The sequence below is a fragment of the Coenobita brevimanus genome, chromosome 14 (genome assembly GCF_032717465.1).
Source record: "Coenobita brevimanus isolate Jiangsu-jjx chromosome 14, ASM3271746v2, whole genome shotgun sequence".
NCBI lineage: Eukaryota > Metazoa > Arthropoda > Malacostraca > Decapoda > Coenobitidae > Coenobita > Coenobita brevimanus.
The window spans coordinates 6,337,307-6,360,117 of record NC_136967.1 but is presented as its reverse complement, the minus strand read 5'-3'; the positions used below and the strand labels follow the sequence as shown (position 1 = coordinate 6,360,117).

Genomic DNA, 22,811 nt, shown 5'->3' with positions numbered 1-22,811 from the left:
ACAATTTTTAGAAGTCCCGTCCTCGTGCTGACGGGTTTAAAAATGTGTGTGTGTGTGCGTAACTCACCGGGTCGGTCAGGATCACTTGATGGTCGTGATCGTCAGCTTTTACCCTCCCGGAAGGGAGCTGAGCTCATATAGTCCTCTCTAAGGGCAAGGCTGTGACCTTCACACACGCACACCCCCATCCCCTTGCTCAAGGGGGACAGTAACCACCCACTTCGTCAGTGAAACTTTTCGCAACCTGAGCGAGGCGCGAACTCCCGTCTACCAGATGGTAAGCGAAAAAGCTACCACTGAGCCAGCGAGCGGTGTGTGTGTGTGTGTGTGTGTGTGTGTGTGTGTGTGTGTGTGTGTGTGTGTGTGTGTGTGTGTGTGTGTGTGTGTGTGTGTGTGTGTATTTTCGGTGCTATCCTTGTCAGTCTCCCTTCTTACCATCTGTACGGTGTCTTCACTGCAGTGACGCCCACATTCCCGGGGACGCCGTTGGAGGGGGTGATGGGGGGGTTGATGGGGGTTGGGGGTATGGTGGGGTCTCCTCCTGCCCTCACACTTGGGGGGTCCTGCAAGTAGAGAGAAAAGATTCAGTGCCTCACTTTATCTACACCCACGATATATATATATATATATATATATATATATATATATATATATATATATATATATATATATATATATTGTTTAATGTCAAGAATAAAGTAGAAAAGAAGATAACTGCGTCACCATTCATTTGTTACTTTATTTTTTCCTGCTGAGGAAGAAAAAAAATTATCACAGTTCAATTAATATTTTTTTTTTTTTACTAGCTTTTTCTCCAGTCATATTTCATGCTTCATACATGACTATATTTACCGCTAACGTACTGTACAGTTCATTCAGTACCTTATTATTAAAACACACAAAGATAAGAATAACATGAACTCTATAGTCTAGAAGCACTAAATGCGCTGAACCTAAAAACAGTTCTTATAATCTAAAATATTGTTTGGTACTCAATCATCATCATAATGAACAGACTGGAACAATAAACCTCAGTGGAAGTAAAAAGCATAATCTTCTACACCTTTATTAAAAATGCTCCTTAGTATACTACTATAAAATACCGAGAAAACACTAAAAACCAATTCAGTAAGCCTCTGTGTACACAGTGTTCTTGGTATCATAGCATATCGCACAAGATCAAAATAATAAATGCAATATAAAATAAAATAAAACGGATTCAGCAACTTCCGCGCAAGCAATCGGCAAAATAATTCATACACTACCACCTAACGCCCCCCACTGCATTCATGTCATGCCTTTCCGTCTTGCGCAAACAGTAGGGGTGAGTGACCGGAAGGGTGCGTGTCAGGTCGCTCACAGATACACAGGTGTTAACAAAATGTGTGTGTACGAGTGTATGTGCATGTGATATCGTGGCCACTGCGCATTTGAGACGCGGGAGGGGGGGAGGTTCTTACCACAGCTGTTCGGTCTACCATTCCCACCTTACTGCTTGCCAGAACACCTCACCTTACTAGACAATGAAACACTGTCAGACTTTAACCGGCATAAATCGTGTTCCAGCCTTTGATATTTTGCGATGCCATGTGATTTAACTTAAACTTTTGCCTGATCTACATATAAATCAGTACACAAATCAATATGTAAGTCAGTTGAATGTACGGGTCACCGAGCATAAACTCAAATGACACAGCTGCGTTTGCTTGTCGTAAAACCTGATAAATATAGTAATTTTACACCTGACCCTTTATCTACTTGTCCACCTTTCTCCCCTTTCCCCCCTCCTCCATCACTTCACAATTTATGGAAATATCATCTTTACATTCGACCGAAAACTCATGGGTGCAGATGTGTTGAGATTAGTGTCCGATTTAATGTTAACGTTTTCTTTGTTACACTACTCGTCAGAGAAAAAAATATCGCGTCAGAGCGGACACTAAAGAAAATCGGTAATACGTTCCATCCATTCACAATGTTAGACCAATATACTCTCATTCTCTCTTCATTCTTTCAGCCCTCCCCTCTCTCTCTCTCTTTCTTTCTTTCTCTCTCTGTCTCTGTCTGTCTGTCTGTCTGTCTGTCTGTCTCTCTCTCTCTCTCTCTCTCTCTCTCTCTCTCTCCTGTTACCCACATTCGTTACCGTTCTCTCTCTCACACCCCGACCTCTGTCTTCCTACTTTCTCTGGCTCACCTAATTCACGCTCTTTAATACCTGCCACACCTGTCCCTCATTCTCTCCTGCTTTCCTTCCCTTCTCTCCGACTTAATGACTTATTTACCCATTTTCTTATATCCAGATAATTTTACTATTGGCCCTCCTATTTACTAATATACCTACGTACCGTAATATGTAGGTAGGTGTTGTAGATGTTCTCTGCCACTTATACAGCGGCCTATCTAATTATCTACTAACCTAAATAACATCTACCTACCTACAGTTATTTGGACGCTCACTTACCTACTTACTTACTAATTCACTTTGCTGCCTACCAACCCACTCGCCCACCTACCTACCTACCTACCTACCTAACAACTATCAACTGTACCTATCTACCACCCACCCTCCTATGTGTCTACCAACTTTCTTACCTTCCAACCAACCTCCAAACTATTCACCCTCCTCCCCCCCCTACCTACATCCCTACCTACCTACCTACCCCGCACCTGTAGTCTCTGACCCACATACACAACGCGGCAGGTGTGTGTGTGCGTGTGTACGTGTGCGTGTGTGCGTGCGTGTGTGTTGCTCTTTGTGCCAAGTTCACTGCCACCACACCTGTCCCCCTCCCCTTCCCCCATCTCTCTCGCTCCCTCCTTTTCCCTCTGCCTCTCTCCCTCCCTTCCCCTCTCCCTCTCTCCCTCCCTTCCCCTCTCTTTCTCTCCCTCCATTCCCCCCTCTCTCTTTCTCCCTCCCTTCCCCTGTCCCTAGCTTCTCTTTTGCAAACTCACGCTTCTCCCAATTCTTCTCTTACTTTAACTTTCTTCCTCCTCTCTCTCTCAATTTCCCTTCCCTCCTTGCATGTCTACTTTCTATTTCTTTCTTCTTCTAATTATCTTCTTGCATTCCAATCTTCTTTCTCTCGGCTCTCACAAATTACTTTTTAAATCTGTCTTTGTCTTCTCTCTCTCCTACAGCTTTCTCCTTTTCTTTCTCTCCTTCTTTCTTTATTTCTCAATCCAATATTCTTTCGTTCTCTCTTTCCTAGCTTGTCCATAAACACTGATTCAATCCATACCTCTCTCTCTCTCTCTCTCTCTCTCTCTCTCTCTCTCCTTGTCACCACCACTCCATTACCCCTTCTGTCTTATCCCATCACCTACGCCTTTTCCCCTCTTCACCGCTCATCGTTTCCCCTCAGATTATCCAAACCCCTCATTCTTTCCCTAATATCCCTTTCCCCTCACACCCTGTAGCTAAAACTTCCCCTCTTCTTATATTCTTCCTCATCCTCTTTTTGCTTCTACCCTCACCATTTTCGCATACATTATTTGTTTACATCTTTCCCCTTTAATTCTGTTCCTAAATATTTAACTTTTATCACTCCCATTACTTCCTCTCACATTCCCCTTATTTTCCCCTCAGATTCCTCCCTTACACCGTTCACATACTACTCTACACATACACTTTTACCCTTTATACCCTCATCTCTCCCCTTCAGTCTCCTCTTCCACCTCTTTTCCATCCAACGCACTCCCTACACCCATCCCCTACACTCAACCCCCCCCCTCTCTTTCCCTCTCTACATGCGCCCCCCTCTCCGCCGCCCCCCCTCCTACAATTACGAAATGTCAAAGGTAAGAAGTGCCATCAGGCGTTCAGTACCCCGAGCCTTAGGTGGGGGCCGCCGGTCGATATCTCCGGGACGAGCAATACAAGCAGAAGGCCGTGAAGGAGTGGAAGAAAGAGAACAAAGGATAGCAGAAAAGATATGGTGTGGAGGACAGAACAAAGAATGGAAGAAAAATTAGGTGTGGAATGCAAAACAAAGAATGGAAGAAGAGACTAGCTGGGGATGGAAGAAAATACTAGTCGGGGATGGAAGAGTGAAGGCGTGAAAGACAGAGTTCTAAGGGTGGAAGAAAAGATTAGGTGGGGATGGAAGACTGGCTGAAGGCGTGGAAGACAGAGAGATAAGGAGGGAAGAAAGATTAGCTGGGTCTATGGTAATGGAGGTGAATGGAGACACAAAGGAAAGAAAATTGCTGAGAAGGAATGAGTGACTGAAAGAAGGAACAGAAGATGAGATTTGTTAAGGAAAATTATACAGGATAGTATACAGGGAATACGCGGGGGAAAATCGGAATGGAATGATAGTTACAGAAGAAAAGGAGATGATGAATAGCATGGAAGAACAGGCGTGAAGATAGCTGATAAACTGGGGAAATAATGAGGACGCATGGAGTACAGGGAAGGGCGGAGGGAAAAAGGGGAAAGGGGTGTGTAGGAGAGAAGAAAGAGAGATAGCACAAAGTATGGAAGATGAGATTAGTTGGGGAAGAGAAAGAGAGGGTAAGCGAACGATTGGAAAAGGATGGATGGAAGAAAGGAAAAATGTGGATGGAAGAAAGGAAGGAAGTAGATGTAAAATAAGAGAGGAATGAAAGACGGATACAACAAGGAAAATGAAGTGGAAACAAGAAAGTCTGAATGATAAAAAAAAGATGTGTGCAAGATAAGATAATGACGAAAAAGACAGATGAAAGATATGAAAGATAAGAAAGTAAGGAAAACACTGCAAAATGATAACGAAACACTTTAGTAACACGGAAGAGGGTAAGAGGAAGATAAAAAATAATGAGCAAGGAGTGAAGAGGGAAAACAGAAAATGAGTAATTACAGGGAGTGATAAATAAAAACAGTAATTAAAGAGATAGTGAATTATGACGTGCGATGATCTGCGTGTATTGGGTACGATGGGGAAATGAAAGAACGAAACAAAATGAACAAGGAGAGAACAGAACAAGGAAAGAGAGAGAGAGAGAGAGAGAGAGAGAGAGAGAGAGAGAGAGAGAGAGAGAGAGAGAGAGAGAGAGAGAGAGAGAGAGAGAGAGAGAGAGAGAGAGAGAGAGAGAGAGCACCCCTTCCTGTCCCTCAACAGAGAGAAGTCAGTGCCCTCGTCTGACCTCGCGTGTCGTGTGTGTGTGTGTGTGTGTGTGTGTGTGTGTGTGTGTGTGTGTGTGTGTGTGTGTGTGTGTGTGTGTGTGTGTGTGTGTGTGTGTGTGTGTGTGTGTGAGTACGCATTTTTCAAAGTGTGCTAATGTACATGCCTTTCTGCATGCTGAATAAAATGTTATGTATGCATGTCTGTCTGTCTGTATGTATGTATGTATATGTTGTGTGTGTGTTTGTATGTACGTGGATATCTGCCCATGTGAGCTAATGTGCATGCCTTCCTGCATACTGCATCAAATATGTATACGTGTGTATGTATGTTCAAGTGTGTGGGCGCGTGTGTGTGAATATCTGAGTGTGTACTGAGAGTTGTGTGCGTGGATGTGTAAGCAAGGGTTGGGAGGTGGAAGGGTGGGGGTGAGAGTGGGAGAAAGAGGGATAAAGAGAGGTGAGGGGTGAAGGTGCAGGCGGGGAAGGAGAGGGAGCGAGAGTGGGAGTGAGTGAAAGGAAAGTGAGGGCGAGGATGGAGGTGGGGAGGAGAGGTGAGGCAGAGGAGAGGTGGGCGGTAAGGCTGGGGATGGGAGGATAGGATAGGGAGGTGAGGGTGAGGATAGGGATAAGGGTGGTGGTAGGGGTAATGTGCGGAGAGAGAAGAGCGGGGGGGGGGGCTGAGGGGAGAAGTGAGTGCAAGGTGAGGGGGGGTAATGGGTGTGGACGAAGCGGTAGTTATGGTGGGGAGAGGGTTAGTAAGGGAGGGAGAAAAGTCGGGGAGGTGAGGGAGTCAGAGAAGGGTGGAAGACGAAGGTGGTGGGGGCTGGGAGAGGAGGACGGTGGTGTGGTATGGTAGGGGTGAGGGTGGTGGGGTACGGTGGGGTGAGGGTGGTGGGGTGGGTGACGTGTGTGAAGCGGGGCGGGGCGAGGTTGGGGAGGGGAGTGGCGTGATGGTGGGGGGAGTGGTGGGGGTGTGGCTGAGTGGTGTTAGTATGGAATGTTTTGGTGGTGCGTTATTTGTGACCATGGTAGAACGGAAGTAACGAGTGTGGTGTTTGAGGGACATGGTGTGTGGTGATGTGGTGGGTGTGGGGCAAGAGAATGTGTTTGTGGTGGAAAATTATGATTGTAGTAGGTGTGAGTGTGGTGGTGGATGGGAAGGTACAAGGATCTATTAGAGAGGTAACAGGGTGCATTTGTGGAGTGGTGCGAGGGGGGGAGGGGACATAAGAGTAGGAGTGGAGGAGAGGGGTGATGATGGGAGAGGGGAGGAGGGGAGGTGGGAGAGGAGAGGGGAGGTGGGAGAGGAGAGGGGAGTCGTGGGGGGTAAGGATGATGGTACGACGTATGGTTGCCAGGGTACAAGTTAAGGAAGCTGGCAGAGCGTGTGGTGGCAGTGGTATGGTGGTGGCAGAGTGTGTAATGGTGGCAGAGTGTGTGGTGGTAGAAAGTGGTGGCAGTGTGTGTGGTGGCAGTGTGATGGCAAAGTGTGTGGTGGTAGTGAGAGTTGTGGTAATGAGTAGTGGTAAGAATGTGTGTTGGTAGCAGTGTGACGTAACAAGGAGTGTATTGGTGGCAGTGTTAGGTGACTAAGAAACACAAGTGTGAGTGTGTGGTGGTGGTGGGTACATACTGAGAGAGAGTGTGTGTGTATATACTGGCAAAGAATCTGTAAGTGTGTGTGTGTGTGTGTGTGTGTGTGTGTGTGTGTGTGTGTGTGTGTGTGTGTGTGTGTGTGTGTGTGTGTGTGTGTGTGGTGGCAGGGCCTGGGAAACGCACCACACAAACACCTTAGATACAACAGCCCACCACGCCATCATTATAGCTCCCAAGGTCACGTACTGCCACCGCCCCGTGTCAATGAACTTGCAATGAAAATGTGTGTGGGGAGAGGGGCGGAGGCGGAGGGGGGACGGGGCGCTCTCGAGGTTGCCAGGTTATATTGTTCACGGGCTGGCGGGGTGTGTCCTTTTAGATTAGAGAATTCCCAATGCATAATCGTGACTTGTCAAGGTCAGGGGTAATTATTATATAGTATTTCGTAACTTCCTTGTCATCAGTCATCGAGGCAAATTATTCTCTGTATTTACCAGCAATGATCGTGTTAATAATAATTGTGAGCTTGGGAGGGTACATTATATAATTTATGATTCGCCACCCTGTCACCAGTCATCGAGAAAAATAATCATCAGCTAAATTCTGGTTCCTAGTTGCGTTCATAATTTTACCAGGAATGTCTGAAATGGTAATATGTATAAAATGCTCGTCGCCAAGACTGTATCATCATATTTTTGTGCTAATTTTTTTGGGGCAGGTAATGCTTGAAATGCTCGTAAGGAAAATTATCTTCGTAACGTTTAACGAGAAAAGAGCAATCATCATTCAAGCTTCCTTGTCGATAACTCACAATTATCTAATAGTAATGTCTGATGTGTTCGTATTGCTTAAACTGACAGGCTACGCAATGTTCATAATAAGGTACCAAGGTGAGTATTTACAAATACTCCTAGCCACTTATTGCGACAAAGAAGTCTCCATAACAAATACATACCTTAGTATTGCAGACCGTTTTGCTATTTCGATGTGGTACTTTCATTTTTACTCTGAGTTTGGGTGTGAAGTGCATGGTGGTCGCATGCGTTGAAGAGAAACGCACATAGGCTAAAAGGAATCTTATACGGAAAGTTATGCTTGGAAGTGTTTAAAAATACAACCTCAGAGCAACTGCCACCAACATAGCTTCCCCGTCATCAGACATATCTAAATAATCATGTTTGTAATGTTCCGGATGTTTGCCTTCGTTTAAAAATAGAACGCTCGTGTTTCGTGTTCGGCCGCCAGTGCTCGTGACGAAAAGCCCGCATTAATTTTTTACGAGAATTTTCGGTGTCAGTGAACTTGCTAATTCGACCCCTTATGCTTGCCTTTATGTTCGTGTCGTCGCGGGCTCCCAAGTCATGCTTACTTCAACAAAGTTAAGCTCTCCTTCACTACAAGAGTCTCCCTTGTGCTCAAAACAATGATCTGTCTACATAACTATCAATCAGTTTATCTATTTATCCGTCTGTCTGTCTGTCTGTCTGTCAGTCAATCAATAAATCAATCACTCTATCTATCTGCCTGTCTGTCTTTCTAGTAAAATTATCATTATAAAAATATACAGTAATAAATATTTAACAGAAAAAATGTCTTCGTACATTCCTAACACACTTTCTACAAGTAGCTTCTTTATAAAAAAAAAAAAAAAAAGGCTGAAAGTACGTTGAAAAAAGGGAGAGTACAGCATTTTCCATATCCCTTGTTGTTAATAATAATAATAATAATAATAATAATAATAATAAAAATAATAATAAAAATTCACAAACAGTTACGACGCAAATCAGAGTTACAAGAGACAATGCAGGTATTATCATCAGTTACTTTTGTGTTTCTCAGAAAGTGCCTGATTTAACCTGATAAAGCTCTTCACATGGGGCCACTCAGCACATTACCGTATTCCACTCGCCCTCAGTGACACTCTTGCTTTACATGAATATTGCACAGAAATTTGCATATGCTCTACGAAGTTGCAGATAGTGTACAAAGTTGCATATGGTGTTCAATTTTTCATGTGATGTACTATTCTGCATACAATGTGTACACTGTAGTATGTGGTGTACAGACATGCATATAGTGCACGATGTTGCATATAATTACGTACAGTGCCCAATGCCGCACATAGGCTAGTGCATAATATTATGTATAGTGTACAGTATTGTGTAAAGTGTGGAAAGTTGCATGGTGTGGCTACAAATGAGCTTATCCTGTATAAAGTTGCATATCACGTACGAAACTGCGTATACTGTACAAAGCTGCATAACACTGTATTTGCTGCATATAGTGTACTGTACAATGTTACATAATTGTGTATTAGATGAAACTCGGGCACTCTGCATGATTAGAAGTAGTTGCATTATCACGGGCTTTTTGTGAGTCGATGGTGGCTTGTTTTTGTGGCGCTAAGAATGTTCCCCCTCGCTAATCAATACCTACGTCACTGTGTGTGTGTGTGTGTGTGTGTGTGTGTGTGTGTGTGTGTGTGTGTGTGTGTGTGTGTGTGTGTGTGTGTGTGTGTGTGTGTGTGTGTGTGTGTGTGTGTGTGTGTGTGTGTGTGTGTGTGTGTGATTAATTTAAGTCTTTACATATTCCTACCCACCCTCAAGTATTTGTTGGCAATGATATGATGATGATGATGATACTACTACTATTATTACTACGAATAATAATAATAATAATAATAATAATAATAATAATAATAATAATAATAATACTTTTCCTGACATTTAGAATCTCATCCTATCACTGAGTTTGATATACCACACTTCCCTATCAATGGGTATGGCACGTGAGTATTAGACAATCACGTGGAAAGGGAAGGGGAAAGGAGGGGGAGGGAGGTTACGAGATTAAAGGGAGGGACTGGGAGGGGAAGGGAAGGGAGGGGAGGGGACGAGGTAAGGAGAAAGGGGATTGGAGGGGAGGGGGTGAGGTAAAGGGAAAGGGGACTCGAGGAGAGGTGTCGATTTTGGAGGGGTAGGGGTGACGTAAAAAGGCGGGAAAGGGAGGTGAGGTGAGGGAAGGGGACAAATGAGGGAGGGATTCCAAGGGGTAATGATAGGAGGGGGAGGGGACGAGTTGGGGAGGGACTGAGGGGAAGGTTGAGTTTCGTAGAGAGGAGGGGAGGGGAGGGAGTATGAGGGGGAAGAGGAGATGAGGGTACGACCTAAGGATAAGGGAGGAAGGGGGTATCAGAGGGTGTGGGAAGATTCTAGGGGGAGGTTCACGTGGTACAAGCAAGATGGATTTAACCCCTGCTCTTGTATTGCCGCGGTCTCTAGGCAAGCACGTAGCACTACAAGCTAAATTTATCGCTGAGAGGTGGCCCGAACCGAAGCACAAACATCCAAAACAACATTGCTACGATTCCACCAGCACAAACAAACTAGGTGCAGTATATGTCTCCCGTAACCACCCACGTCACTGGCATATAACGTAAGGAAAAACACGCAACGTCGGTAATAAATAAACAACCATAACGCGTCGCTGCACTGAGGGTACGAAGCATTCTGAAACGACCGAAAGCTATTACACAAGCGAGCAGTGCCTAATGCGTCACCTGGTAGAGAGAGACCTTGAAAACCAGACAAGAGTGCCACTGGGTGAATGACCGCGGAGTGCCAGCATGTCCCGATCCCTGGCCTTGGCACTGGCCTCGGCTTACGGAGGGAGAGAGGAGGGGACGAGTAAGAGGGGGAGGAAAGAAAGATGTTTGTTTGTTTGTGTGTGTGTGTGTGTGTGTGTGTGTGTGTGTGTGTGTGTGTGTGTGTGTGTGTGTGTGTGTGTGTGTGTGTGTGTGTGTGTGAGAGAGAGAGAGAGAGAGAGAGAGAGAGAGAGAATGTTAAATGAGGAAAGGAAGAGGGGATAAAAGGAAGAAAGGAGAAGAAGATGGAGGCAGGGGAGGAGGAAGAATCAGTAAAGCCGCAACAACATAAAATCTTGCAGTTATTACCTTCACAGCTTAACTCACTCGTCACAACGTCATCTCTACACTTTGATCTCCTTTCCTACTCCCATAAATATAATTCTCTAGTCGTAATAAAAAAAAATAATAAAGGGCAACGTACCAGGGGGTCAAAATTCATAGCTATAATCGTTTTACCGTACCTTGGCCCAGGATTTCGTCTTTTGTTGGCATTTTTCACAGCTCGGAAAAAAAAAATACTACGGCTCTACATCCTTTCCACAGCATTTTTTATTTTTTACAACAGGCATTATATTCTAGTGCAAATTTTATGTCACAACTCAGCATTCAAGATGAGGAGATGGCAATTTTAGTCCAATTTAGAGTAAAAAGAGTGTAAGTGTATTTGTGAAGGACGAAGGTTAGGAGGAAAGGAAGGCGAGTTTAAGAGGCCCAGATAAGGGGGTTGAGAAAACGTGACGGGCCAGGCACGTGATGGGAGAGGAAGGGACAGTTCTTCGCCGCGACCCTGACCTATCCTTGTCCTTTCCTGATAAAAATGGATCTTAGTTGCGCCTGAAATTCACCGTAAGAGTGGCGCTGACTACCGTCCCCCTGCTTGATTCATTGCTCTGACCTTGCCTTGTCCTTTCCTCGTAAAAAATGCGACTGAGAACTGATCGTAAGAGTGTTGTTTACCGGATCCCTTCTTATTTCATTCTTAGTTACGACTAGTTCATTTCTGGTGTTTTTGCTTTAATCTGTCCTTTGCAGCATAAACTAATCTTACGCAAGCCGGGAAAAAGATCATATGTTTGTTGTTTGTGTATCAAAGTGACAGATCATTCACGTAAAGGGGAAGGCAGGGATAATAAGGCTTTGTCATGACCTCTAATCCTCTTTTACCTTTAGACTACAGTAGCACAGAGCAATAAAGTCATACCTTGGCTGTGTTTGCCTGAAAGGAAGAATTCAAGGTGCCTCATCGTCATCACTGTCGTCATTATTATTATTATTATTATTATTATTATTACTACAAGGGGTTAAGGTACAGCGGGAGGAGAAACAAATACTATGAACTTCTATTACGTAACCGTGACACGCCCATAACACAGACAAAGAAGAAAAGGCGGGCTCCGACCTGATACCTTTACCACCACACTACGCAGGCACCTTGTTCTTCATGTAATCGTACCTTACTGCACCGCAACCGTACCGTAACCGCACCTGGGCCAGGCTGCACCGTAACGATACCACACCGTAACCATATCTCTGTCACCGTACTGTACCTCACCAAAATCGAACCGTAACCGTATTGTACCGTAAAGACACCGCACCGTAACAGTACCACGCAGGAACCGCACCGTACATCACCGTAACGATAATTCACCGTCACCGTACCGCACCCCACCAAAACCGTACCGCAATCACACCATCACCGTACCGCACCTCACCGTAACCGTGACCATGACCTTACGTGACCCTGACTGTTGCCTTCCGGACGAGGCCACGTATATCGAGTTCCATGGTCGTATATCTCCCAAGGCATTATCTTCCACCTCTCCCTCTCTCTCTCTCTCTCTCTCTCTCTCTCTTTCTCTCTCTCTTCTGTATAATCCATTTCCCTTCTCTTTCGCAGTCATTTTTCTCTTTCTCCATTCGTTCTGCATGACTTTTTCTCTCCTTCCCTCCAGCATAATCCCTTTCCCCCCCTCCCTCCCTCCCTCTCGCATGACCCTTTCTCTCTCCCTCCCTCCCTCCCTAACCTTTCTCCTGTGTGACCTTACTTCACCCCACATGCATGATTCTTTTTCTTTACTTCTTTCATTCCTTCGTGACTTTTGCTCTCACTACCCGACTCCTTCCTTCTCTCTCTCTCTCTCTCTCTCCTGAACACTTGTATAACCTCGCCCTTTAATTTCAGACCAGCATTTTCCTCTTACCCTGCCTCACCACTCTCCTGCCTAATTCTGTCAATGCCTTTCTTACCCATTTCCTTCTTAACCCACCTTCTCCTGCCTCACCTCTAACCTGCCAAGCCCCTTGCCTGCCTAAGCTTACCCCTTCTTCCTCAACTCTTGCCTTCCTAGCTATCTGCCACCCCCTGCTCCCCCTCCTCCAACATCTACCCTCCCGTTTTGGCATCTTTCCTTCTTGCCTCTCCCTGCCTGCCTACCCTGCTTCACCCCAACCTGCCTCACTCCAACCTGTTTTGGCCCCTTCACCCTGCCTCGCCTCCCTGTTTTGACCTATTCTTATTCATTTTGCCTCACCCTTGTCTACTTGCCTTCCTGCCTGCCTTCCTCTGCCTCACCCTTGCCTGCCTCAACCTAACCTGCCTTACCCCTCGCCTAGCTACCGTACTCAGTCCTACCTCCCATCCTCCTGCTGCCCCCCATGACTCCTCCCCCTTTGCAACATTCTCAAGATCCCGGAGTGGCAGTGAGGTGTGTGTGTGTGTGTGTGTGTGTGTGTGTGTGTGTGTGTGTGTGTGTGTGTGTGTGTGTGTGTGTGTGTGTGTGTGTGTGTGTGTGTGTGTGTGTGTGTGTGTGTGTGTGTGTAAAACACACACAAACCCATACATACACACACGATAAGTGCAAATAAAAACAGGAGAGAGAGAGAGAGAGAGAGAGAGAGAGAGAGAGAGAGAGAGAGAGAGAGAGAGATTACCTAACCCGGGGAGTTTTTTTCTAGACACAGCTAACGACCAAGAGATGTACCCAAACGAGAGAGAGAGAGAGAGAGAGAGAGAGAGAGAGAGAGAGAGAGAGAGAGAGAGAGAGAGAGAGAGAGAGAGAGAGAGAGACTGCTAATAAATATATGAATTACGAAACTGTGGCACTGGATGTAACAATGATAAAAATAATAACAGGATGGATAACAGTAATTACGGAAAAATTATACAAGAGCAATGAGTACAATTAGCAGCAGCATTAGTCGTAGTAGTGGCAGTAGTAGAATAGTAGTAGTAGTAGTAGTAGTAGTAGTAGCAGTAGTAGTAGTAGTAGTAATAGCAGTAGTAATATAAGTAGTAGTAGTAGTAGTAGTAATAGTAGCAATAGTAGTAGTAGTAGTAATAGTAGTAGTAGTAATAGTAGTAGTGGCAGTAGTACTAGTAGTAGTAGTAGTAGTTGCCTATTCGGTAATAATTTCCAAATCTGGACATTAGGATTAATAATGATACTATCATACTACTACTGCTCAAAATAATAACAACAACAACAATAATAATAATAATAATAATAATATTAATAATAATAATAAGACCAGAACAAAAACATCAACACCAACAACATTCACCCCAAAATGACCCCCTCCTAGAACAAAGCCACACAGTACCACAAGGCGAAAATAAATCAAATGGCGTGCTAGGGTAAAAACAGTAGGTAGGCAAGGAAAAGGGGCTTCCGCCCCCCTTCCCCCCTCTTCCTCTATAGCCACTGCATCTGTCACATTATGGTATACACATGTTCGGCCCCTGTGGTGTCCGGGTGTAGGGGGGTGAGGGGGGAAAGAAAACAAAGAATATGATGGGGGGGGGTTAAGGTGGAGGGAAGGGGATAGAGATGGGTGGAGGAAGATGGTAGGAAGGATGGTGGAGAAGTGGGGAGGTGAGAATATGAAGTGGAGGAAGATGATGGAGAAAGGAGGAGAGGTTTGAGGTAGAAGGAGTGGATGGGTGAGGAACTGAAACGAGGAGAATGATGGGGGTTAGACGGCGGAGAGGAAAGAATGATGTTAGATTGCAGAGTGGAGAGGTTGTGGGTGCAGGTGGATGTGGAAGATAAACAAAGAATGGAGATGGTGGACGGGTGATGGATGGGAGGATAAGACGGAGAAAGTGGGCGGGGGGAGCGAAGGAAGAAAGGAATTATGTGTAGGTGTTACGTACATGAATTCCGGGTTAAAAAGGACAAAGAAAGACGAGGAAAGTATGGATGAGGGTAGAGTCAGCGAAGATGGTGATGTTACAAAGTACAGACACAGTAGGAGCAAAGACGAGAGTGGAAGGGAACAAAGAGAGTCCGGGGAGTGATGGATGGGAGCTGGGATAGGTGGAGCGACTAAAAGGTGGAGGAGGAGGAGGAGGAGGAGGAGGAGGAGGACAGGGAGCAGTATTTTGTGGCGAAGCAGGTGGATGGCGGGTTAGTAGCAGGTGGAGATATATTGGTAGAGCAGAAGTAGGTGGAGGGACGTTGGTGGAGCAGAAGTGGTTGGAGACAGGAAACTGGCGGAGGGGTGCACAGATGGAAGAGTACAAAGCAGAGGAGGACTGGGTAGGGGAACAAAAAGTGAAGGTGTTAGGTGGAAGGGTGGAGGGACAGTGGAAAGGGAGGGAAGATGGCGAGGTGGCGAGGTACAGTAGGAATCAGGGTAGGCTATGTGGAGCGTGGGATTGCCATAATGCCTATAGCAGTGGTTTTGGTGGACGTGGATGGAGTGGGTGGTGGGGTATGGATGAGGTAAGAGAGGGTGATGGAAGAGGACTGGGAGATTTTCAGGCGGAGCAATACTGACAAAGTGAGAAGGGAGGCTTTGTAAAAATATGGAAGTCAAAGTTATATCATCAATCAGTCAATCAATCAGTCTGCCATCGTCATCATCATCATCATCATCATCATCATCATCGCCATCATCATCAACATCATCATCACTAACATCAATATACAGTATGGTACAGCAGTACTAGATGGTAGGTGGGGGCTCTCATCATCCACTCACTCGATGTAGTGCTGCTCTCAGGTGGGTGCCTTTTCCTTTCTTCCTTCCTTCCTCTTCTGTCTTTCTTTCCATCATTCTTTCCTCTTCCTTCTGTCTACGGGTGACTGTACACTAAGCGACAAGCCAAATGGGTTCTTGTACATGAGGAAACCATTTACTAAGCTGGGTGGTAACTATACATCCAAACTGCAGCGCCTGGTGGTTTAGTGGGTAATTAAGGTGCTCCAATCGGAATGAGCCGGTGCATGTTTATATTCAAGGGATGGTTGGGGTTTATTGCTCACGCAATGCCACTCAGGGTTGAGTAAGGCTGGTCACTCTCATCTTAAATGTCAGGACCAACTTGCCTAGCCCCAGGCTCCTACGCTCCTCATGGGACAACACAGGATTAGATGATGAATGAATGACTGAAAAATTGCTCGTATATTAGTCTGTGAGTAAACATCTTACACAGCTATATACATCCACTCAACCAGTCACGCAAGCCTTTGAACACTCTAGACGCTCAGGCTATTTCTCTGTAAAGAAATGCATATGGTCTATTCACGCCGCATAAAAATCAGAACTATTAAACGAATGGCCATAAAAAAAAAAAAAAAAAACATTATCCTAAACATAAATAAACACCCACCCATTCGCTCATTAGCCAAGCCTTCGAACACTCTGACTTCAAAATATTTCACTGTAAAGAAATGCATGCGCTCTGTTCGGGTTCACACAGGTGTCCACCTCCTCCACACCTGTCATTGAGTGTGCGCAGGTGTGAGGGGCATTAATGTGCCATCCACCTCGGGGGGAACTTTCTCATACCCAAACCCCACGTGTGTGTGGAAACTTTAGGATGAGGACTTTATAGACTGAAAAAGGAGGCATTGGAGGGACTTGGTTGGAGGGGGTAAGGAGGGGTTAGAGACTGGAGGGGGAGGAGGAGGAGGATGTGGTGAAGACGAAAGAGGAGGAGATCGAGGAGGAAATGAAAATTATTATAGTTACGTATGAAGAAGGGAAGAATATAGGGCCTGGAGACTGCAGGACGAGAAGTTTAAATTTGTGGCAGTTTACCCTGAAGAAGGGGGGAAGAGAAGGCCTCGAGACTGAAGGAAGAACATATGACAGCCTGTCTGATGGAGGAAGAAATGGAAGAAACAGAGACTGAAAGAGGAAGGTTTACCACGGTTTAACCTGAGGGAGGAGGGAATAGGGAGAGTCTTCACGATACGAGTATACCCCAGCATGGAATCAACACTTGCACAGTTTCCACAACAACGCCTCCGATCACAACGACTGAAGCATCACAACACAGCCACAACAACTTACCAGAAACACCACGACAACCACCTTCTTGATCATCGATCGCTCCTACAGCACCGTAACTCACTGTAATTCTTTCACTGCAACTTGGCAGAGATTTCCGTCCTTTTGCAGCTTATTTCCCGTAGCTCGATAACAGAAAAACACAAAACTACGACCCTGCACCATTTCCACTGCACATCTTATGGCCAGTACATGTGTTTAATATCTTGCTACGACTGAGTACTGACGACGGATATGTTAATTTCATGCCATCTTAAAGAGAAAAAAAGAGTGGAATTTCATCTTTCTTACAACCCCGTCCACAACAAGAAACTTCATTTAGTACAATGTTTTCACCTAACACCACTGTATCCTTCTCACTCTGCTATCCACAATACAACTTCATTTAAAAAAAATCTTGTTTAGTACTTCATCTTTCTCACTATTCTAACCACAGTAGGCAGTCTCATCTTTTTTAACATCTCTTTCAACATTTCATTTTAATTACATACATTCCTACTTACAATCTTCCCTTCATTATGAGGGCGTCATATCTATGTTTGGTATCGACAGACGATTTTATTCAGCAAAGGAAAGCTCTCTCGCACTGGAGGGTTAATGGGGGATAAAACTAACTTCTCCATTAAAAAATAAAATCTGTACATCGGACTGTTCTTTAAAGCTCAGTTTCGTTTCGTTTGCTCAAATGGCTGCCATGGCTGTCTCAGGCCAAGATAAATCGATCAGCATAACTCTAGTAAGGTCATGGAAACTATTCCCTTCCCTTTAACTTTCTCTAAATTTGTCATCTCTCTGTCATGAATATCGAGGTGAAACATGGAGTCCAATACTAAAATATATTACTAGTCACGAAGAAGTGCCATAGGGATTATTGTCTTACTCTGTCATTCAACTGCAGGAAATAAACTGAGAAAGGACGAAACTCTCAGCGAGATTAAGGTGAACGAACTATAATGTGCACCTGCGCTTTTGATCCTTTCAGCTCGAAGGTGTCTTTTTCAATTTCTTCTAGTTACCGTCAGACTTTTAATTATGTTAAGAGACCTCCTCCCTCTCGTAGTGAAGGTGTTAATGAAATCTAACCCAACTAGTTCGAAAAGTCTCACCCAAGAATTAAAAAATAAAATCGTTTGAAATTTGGAAGAGTAAAATGAAAAATACGGGTATTGCATTGCACTTAAATTAATAAATAATGCTCTGTAACTAAACCTCCCCAAAGATGAATAAAATAATCTTAAAGTAGGATAAATGAAATGAATAATTGGCACAAAAAAGAAGAGGCTTATATATTCGTTTAATTATCCTCAACTTCACTTTCAGTCACTTTCGATGCAGCACCACCGAGACTGCCAGTGCAATGATTACGAAACGGGGTTTATTTTTACTCCATTCGCTGCGAGGGCTGTCTCCTAAGCTAAATGTAATCGTCTGGTGTTAGAACAGAATAAAGGAGGACGTCACTGTACTTAAAATCAGGACAAAGCTGATGTTTTATTATTTATATATTATTGCTGCTTCCACAAGGTATAGATCAATTTTGGAAAGACCTTTCGTGGTAAAGGGGTAAATGAAGGCTGTATCCATCACCTACAGTTAAAAGGTCGGTCCCCCCTAAGCTGAAAAGACCTTGGCGTCACAGCAAAAAAGAAATTATAAAGATATATTCGGATGGAAAGGGTGTATGTTTGTAATGTTTGTTTCTAACCTATGCACTGCCAAACGTCCCTTCTAAGCTGACGAGATTTTTTATTTTTGTGATAGCAAGAAAAAATGCAATAAAAAAAAAGAAAAAAAAAAAGGACCTCCGAATGAAAAGGTTAATGACCTGAAAAAGGGGACGGGGGGGGGGGGTGAAGGATGTGGTAGGCTAGGCAGGTGATTAATTAGGGTTCATTACATGGGGGGGGGCTACAGGGCTACCTAGGCTACCTGACTTGGCACCTGTCCTTGTCCTTCTCCTCCCTGACCCTCTTCCCTGGCACTCCGCAGCCCCACCACCACCATCACCACACTACCATACCACAGAAGAAAAAGAAAAAAAATCTCGCTATAGATACAGCATTTCTGTAACACTGACACCACAATAAAAAAAAATTCCATGATGCTTTTGGAACACCATCACACGACATCTTTTCCACCACAATCACCACCACAACAGTACACTACACTCACACCTAAACCTCACAATCACACCATTCCACTAACACCACCATTACCACCACCAACACCACCTAAGAAGGACAGTGAGGTTAGGCATCATACCACCACCACCACAACACCACCACCACGACATCACTCCACCACAGCACCAACTAATACCACATAAACACCACACGGCAACAAATTCACGTCGTTCCCCCACCATTATCATGCAATTGCATCACCAGGTCGGCATTAATGCTTTGACTGCGATAACGACTTCATGTTTCAATACTGCCATTTCGAGATCATTCTATGCATCTTTCTGGAAACCTCTCGTAGTAATGGAATTTAGGTGGCGATAATTTCTAATCAGTTCTTTACGGGTGTCTAGATTTTAAGATGAGTAATACTGTCTAGTGCTTGAAAAAATCGAATGTAAAGGGGCGTGGTCGTACTGGAGGGGTTAAATCACTATCGCTGACACAGCGATGCCCCCCTATCTCTGCTTCCCCCCCCCCCTGCCCTTCCCCAACTCCCACGCGTTCTCGGTCCTCCCCTTCTGTTCAATGTTTCATCCGCCCCTTACCCTGCCCACCCCTCTCCTTTCATCCCCTACCCATGTACCCCACCTCCTCCTCTCTCTCTGTGTGTGTGTCTCTCTCTCTCTCTTTCTCCAGGTCTGCTCGTCTTTCCACTTTTTCTCATTTGTACAAGTGTCGTCTTTTTTTTATTTCCCTTGCGTATTTCTCTCTCACATTCCTTTCGTACTTCCTCTTTCCTCCGTTTTTCTTACTTCTCCAGTTTCACTTTCCATTCCAGTCTCCTTCCATACATTTAACTGTTTTCCTGCAATCTATTTTTTCTTTCCTCATAATTTTCTATCACATCCAATTTTTTCTTCCCGCTTCTTTCCTCCTCTTTTATTCTTTTATTTCCTTCTCACCGTTCTTCTTTCCCTTTTCTCTCTTTCCCCATAACCTGTTCTGCGTTCCTCTCTTCTCATTACCTCGTCCCATCTTTCTTCCGCTCCTCCACTCTTTTCTGAAGTGCTGTTCCCAGGCCTTATCACTTCCCTAAGCAACAACACATAACCCTCCCCACCCCCACCATCCCCTCCATCAACCCCACACCCCCAACAATCTCCTTGTCTCTCACTCAACTTCCATAAATTCTACCTTTCTGTTCTTTTATTCTCATTCATCGTATAATCTTCATATCCTACTCTTCTCCCTCCTTGGCCACTAATCCTATCCCCCTCTCGTTTTCTTCCTTCTTCCATTCCTCCATCCCCCTGATCTTCCTCCATCCTTGCAAGACCTCTCACTCTTACTCCTTTGTCAGCTTCTCCCCCACCTTAATATAAATTTCCTTTCCCTCTCTTTAGCTCTCCTCCTCCTCCTTCTTTGTCCTAGTCCCCTTCCCTCTCCCCCTTCCTCCTCCCCCCACCCTCTCCTTAGCTCTCCTCACTCCTCTTTCTTCTTTGTCCCAGTCCCCTTTCCTCTCTCTTTCCCTTCTTCTCTCTCCCCCTCACCTTCCCTTCCCTCTCCTCTCTTCTGCCCTACACCCTCACCCTCCTACTCCTTCATGCAGGATGGGCGGCTGCCAAAGAATGTCTCTCAATGGTTGTTTACGTAAGAGTCCTGAAGCAGAGTCGAGTGTATTGTTTTATCACCTTACCTCACCTCGTTAACCCTGGCCACCTCGTTAATCGTCCCTCGCAATATATCAGTCACTGCTTGCCTTGTTCATGTCTACTCTGATCCCAATTACATCCTCGTGTCTTTCCCTTGGGGTTTCTTTCCCTCCCACCCCTCTGTCTCTCTCTCTCTCTCTCTTCACCTGTCCTCCCTTTGTAGCTTGTCTGTTATCACTTCATCTCAGGACTTACTTAATGCTTTTTCACCTGTCATCTTTTTACAACCCTATAATCTATCATTACATCATCTTTCACCTCGGTGTATCCATCACCACGTCAGCGTTTACCAGTGCACCTGTCACCTTTTCACACCCGAATTATTTAACTGTCATCATCTCAGCATTTGGAACCACACCTGTAACCTCTGCAAATCACCTATCATCATCATCACTTACCAGCACACCTGTCACCTCATCACACCCCTAAAATCGCCTATCATCACTCCAGCATATACCCAGCCACCTATAACTTTCCTACACTCCTATCTCTCATCGCACCATCTTATACCACACCTGTCACAGAATCACACCCCTATAACTAAGCACTGCAGTATTTACCAACACATCTGTCTTCACCACATATTTACATCTGACCAACAACCCTTCGTCATACATAGTTACACCTGTCAATTAAACTTCAAATACCCTAACCTCAGCACCCTTCCTCTCTTCCACCCCACCCCCAAAGGATTACATTATCATGCTCTGCACACAGCCTGGCCTCAGCACTCGACCGTACTTCTCCCTTCCCCTCCCCTCCTCTACACCATCTCACCTTCAGTACATTACTAACCTACTGAGCACCTAAACACCATACCTCTTTTTGCCCTCCATTTCACCTAAAAATTATTACACTACTGATATTATGCACCTCACCTATCCTAGCCTCAGGACCCTACGCGCTCATCCCTGTCCACTCAAAAGCATTACCCTGCCCTGTTGAGTATAAACATTTCTTCAGTATATATGATCACTGCGTTACATCTTTTTGGTGGGAACAGTTGGCATGATGATTGTGATGATGATGATGATGATGATGATGATGATGATTCCTTTAATAACACTAAGGTGAGAAATCAGACAGGTGACAGCATAACGCGAGGGATGTGAAGGATTACATCGATAACAGGTAGATAATACTCCACAGGTAACATTAAAGCCGGCAGGTAACAACAGGTGATACGGCCGACTTACAGGTAACATGGATGAATGAGTAACGGGAGGTAATATGGGTGAGCAAGTACCCTAACGCGGATCAGTAATACATCGGTATCACCAGGGAGTAAATGCAGGTAACGTGAAAAGGCCTAATGATGTAACCGGTAATATGGGTGGACAAGTAATAGGTAACAGTAACTGATACCAATTAACAGATAGCAAGAGATAAGTAGCCTGTAACGTGGATGGACTGATAACAAGCAACAATGAGAACAGGTAATAAGTAACTACAGGTAAAGCAATACGATTATGAAAGTCACCTAACAAGAACAGGGGAAAAAGCAACATAAAAAGTAAAATCAGGTAACACGTAACACCAGGTAACACGTAACAATGGGGCGGCTCAAGACTACTCACCTACTCCAACTTCCACCGAGATAAAGTCCCGTGTCACTTTCCCTGTCAGCCTTCATCATCACCTTCACCTTCCTGGATACGAGTCACGAAATGGGGCTCAAAGTTTTCTTCGGGTTTTCTTTGACACGACACTTAATAAAACGTGTATATGCTGTTTTATTTCAGTACGACACCAGATGATAGCATGCACTTTTGTTTTGGCTTGTTTTTTTTACACCGGTATGCATTTAATCACCGTACGTGAGCACTGTGGCTGTCCCTGATTATGGTTCACGGCCACAATAAAAACTTGTACTGAAATCGTGGGGCATTCACAATTGTTGCTTTTTTTTTTTTTTTTTTCAGTGGCGTGGTTGGTATAGTTGCGCGAGTGAGCGATCACTTTGTACTCTGTTTCTACAGCTATACATCACTGTTTTCGTATGCACTGTTGGAGTAAAATGGTCAAAATATTGCATCCACTACAGAGTTTACTTTTCCTTTCACTACCAGTTACGAGCACAATCACAATTCCAGTTCAGAGTAACCTGGGTTTCGCGCGTCCGTGCGTGCTTGGTGACTGGCGCGGGAGTGGCTGAGTGGTGGTGTGAGTGTTGAGTGTGATCGCTGTGTATTGAAACACTGGCCTCAGCGTGTAGTGCAGGCAGGTTGTCGTGCCTCTGGCAGGGGAGAGGATAAAAGTTGCCGCACACTGCCGCTTCGCAGGGATACGGCTCGAGGGGAGAACACGCACCTTGGACCAATACGGCGTGA

The 22,811-nt window shown here is 44.9% G+C and overlaps 1 protein-coding gene across 1 annotated transcript in view; it reads right to left on the bottom strand.

The window, feature by feature from the left end:
* Blimp-1 (PR domain zinc finger protein 1) overlaps nucleotides 1-22,811 on the bottom strand; it is a 54,893-nt gene that overhangs the window by 13,622 nt on the left and 18,460 nt on the right. The window contains exon 2 of the mRNA XM_080286658.1: nucleotides 471-563. Within this exon, the coding sequence (XP_080142784.1) occupies nucleotides 471-563 (93 nt within the window). The remainder of the gene's footprint in view (nucleotides 1-470; nucleotides 564-22,811) is intronic.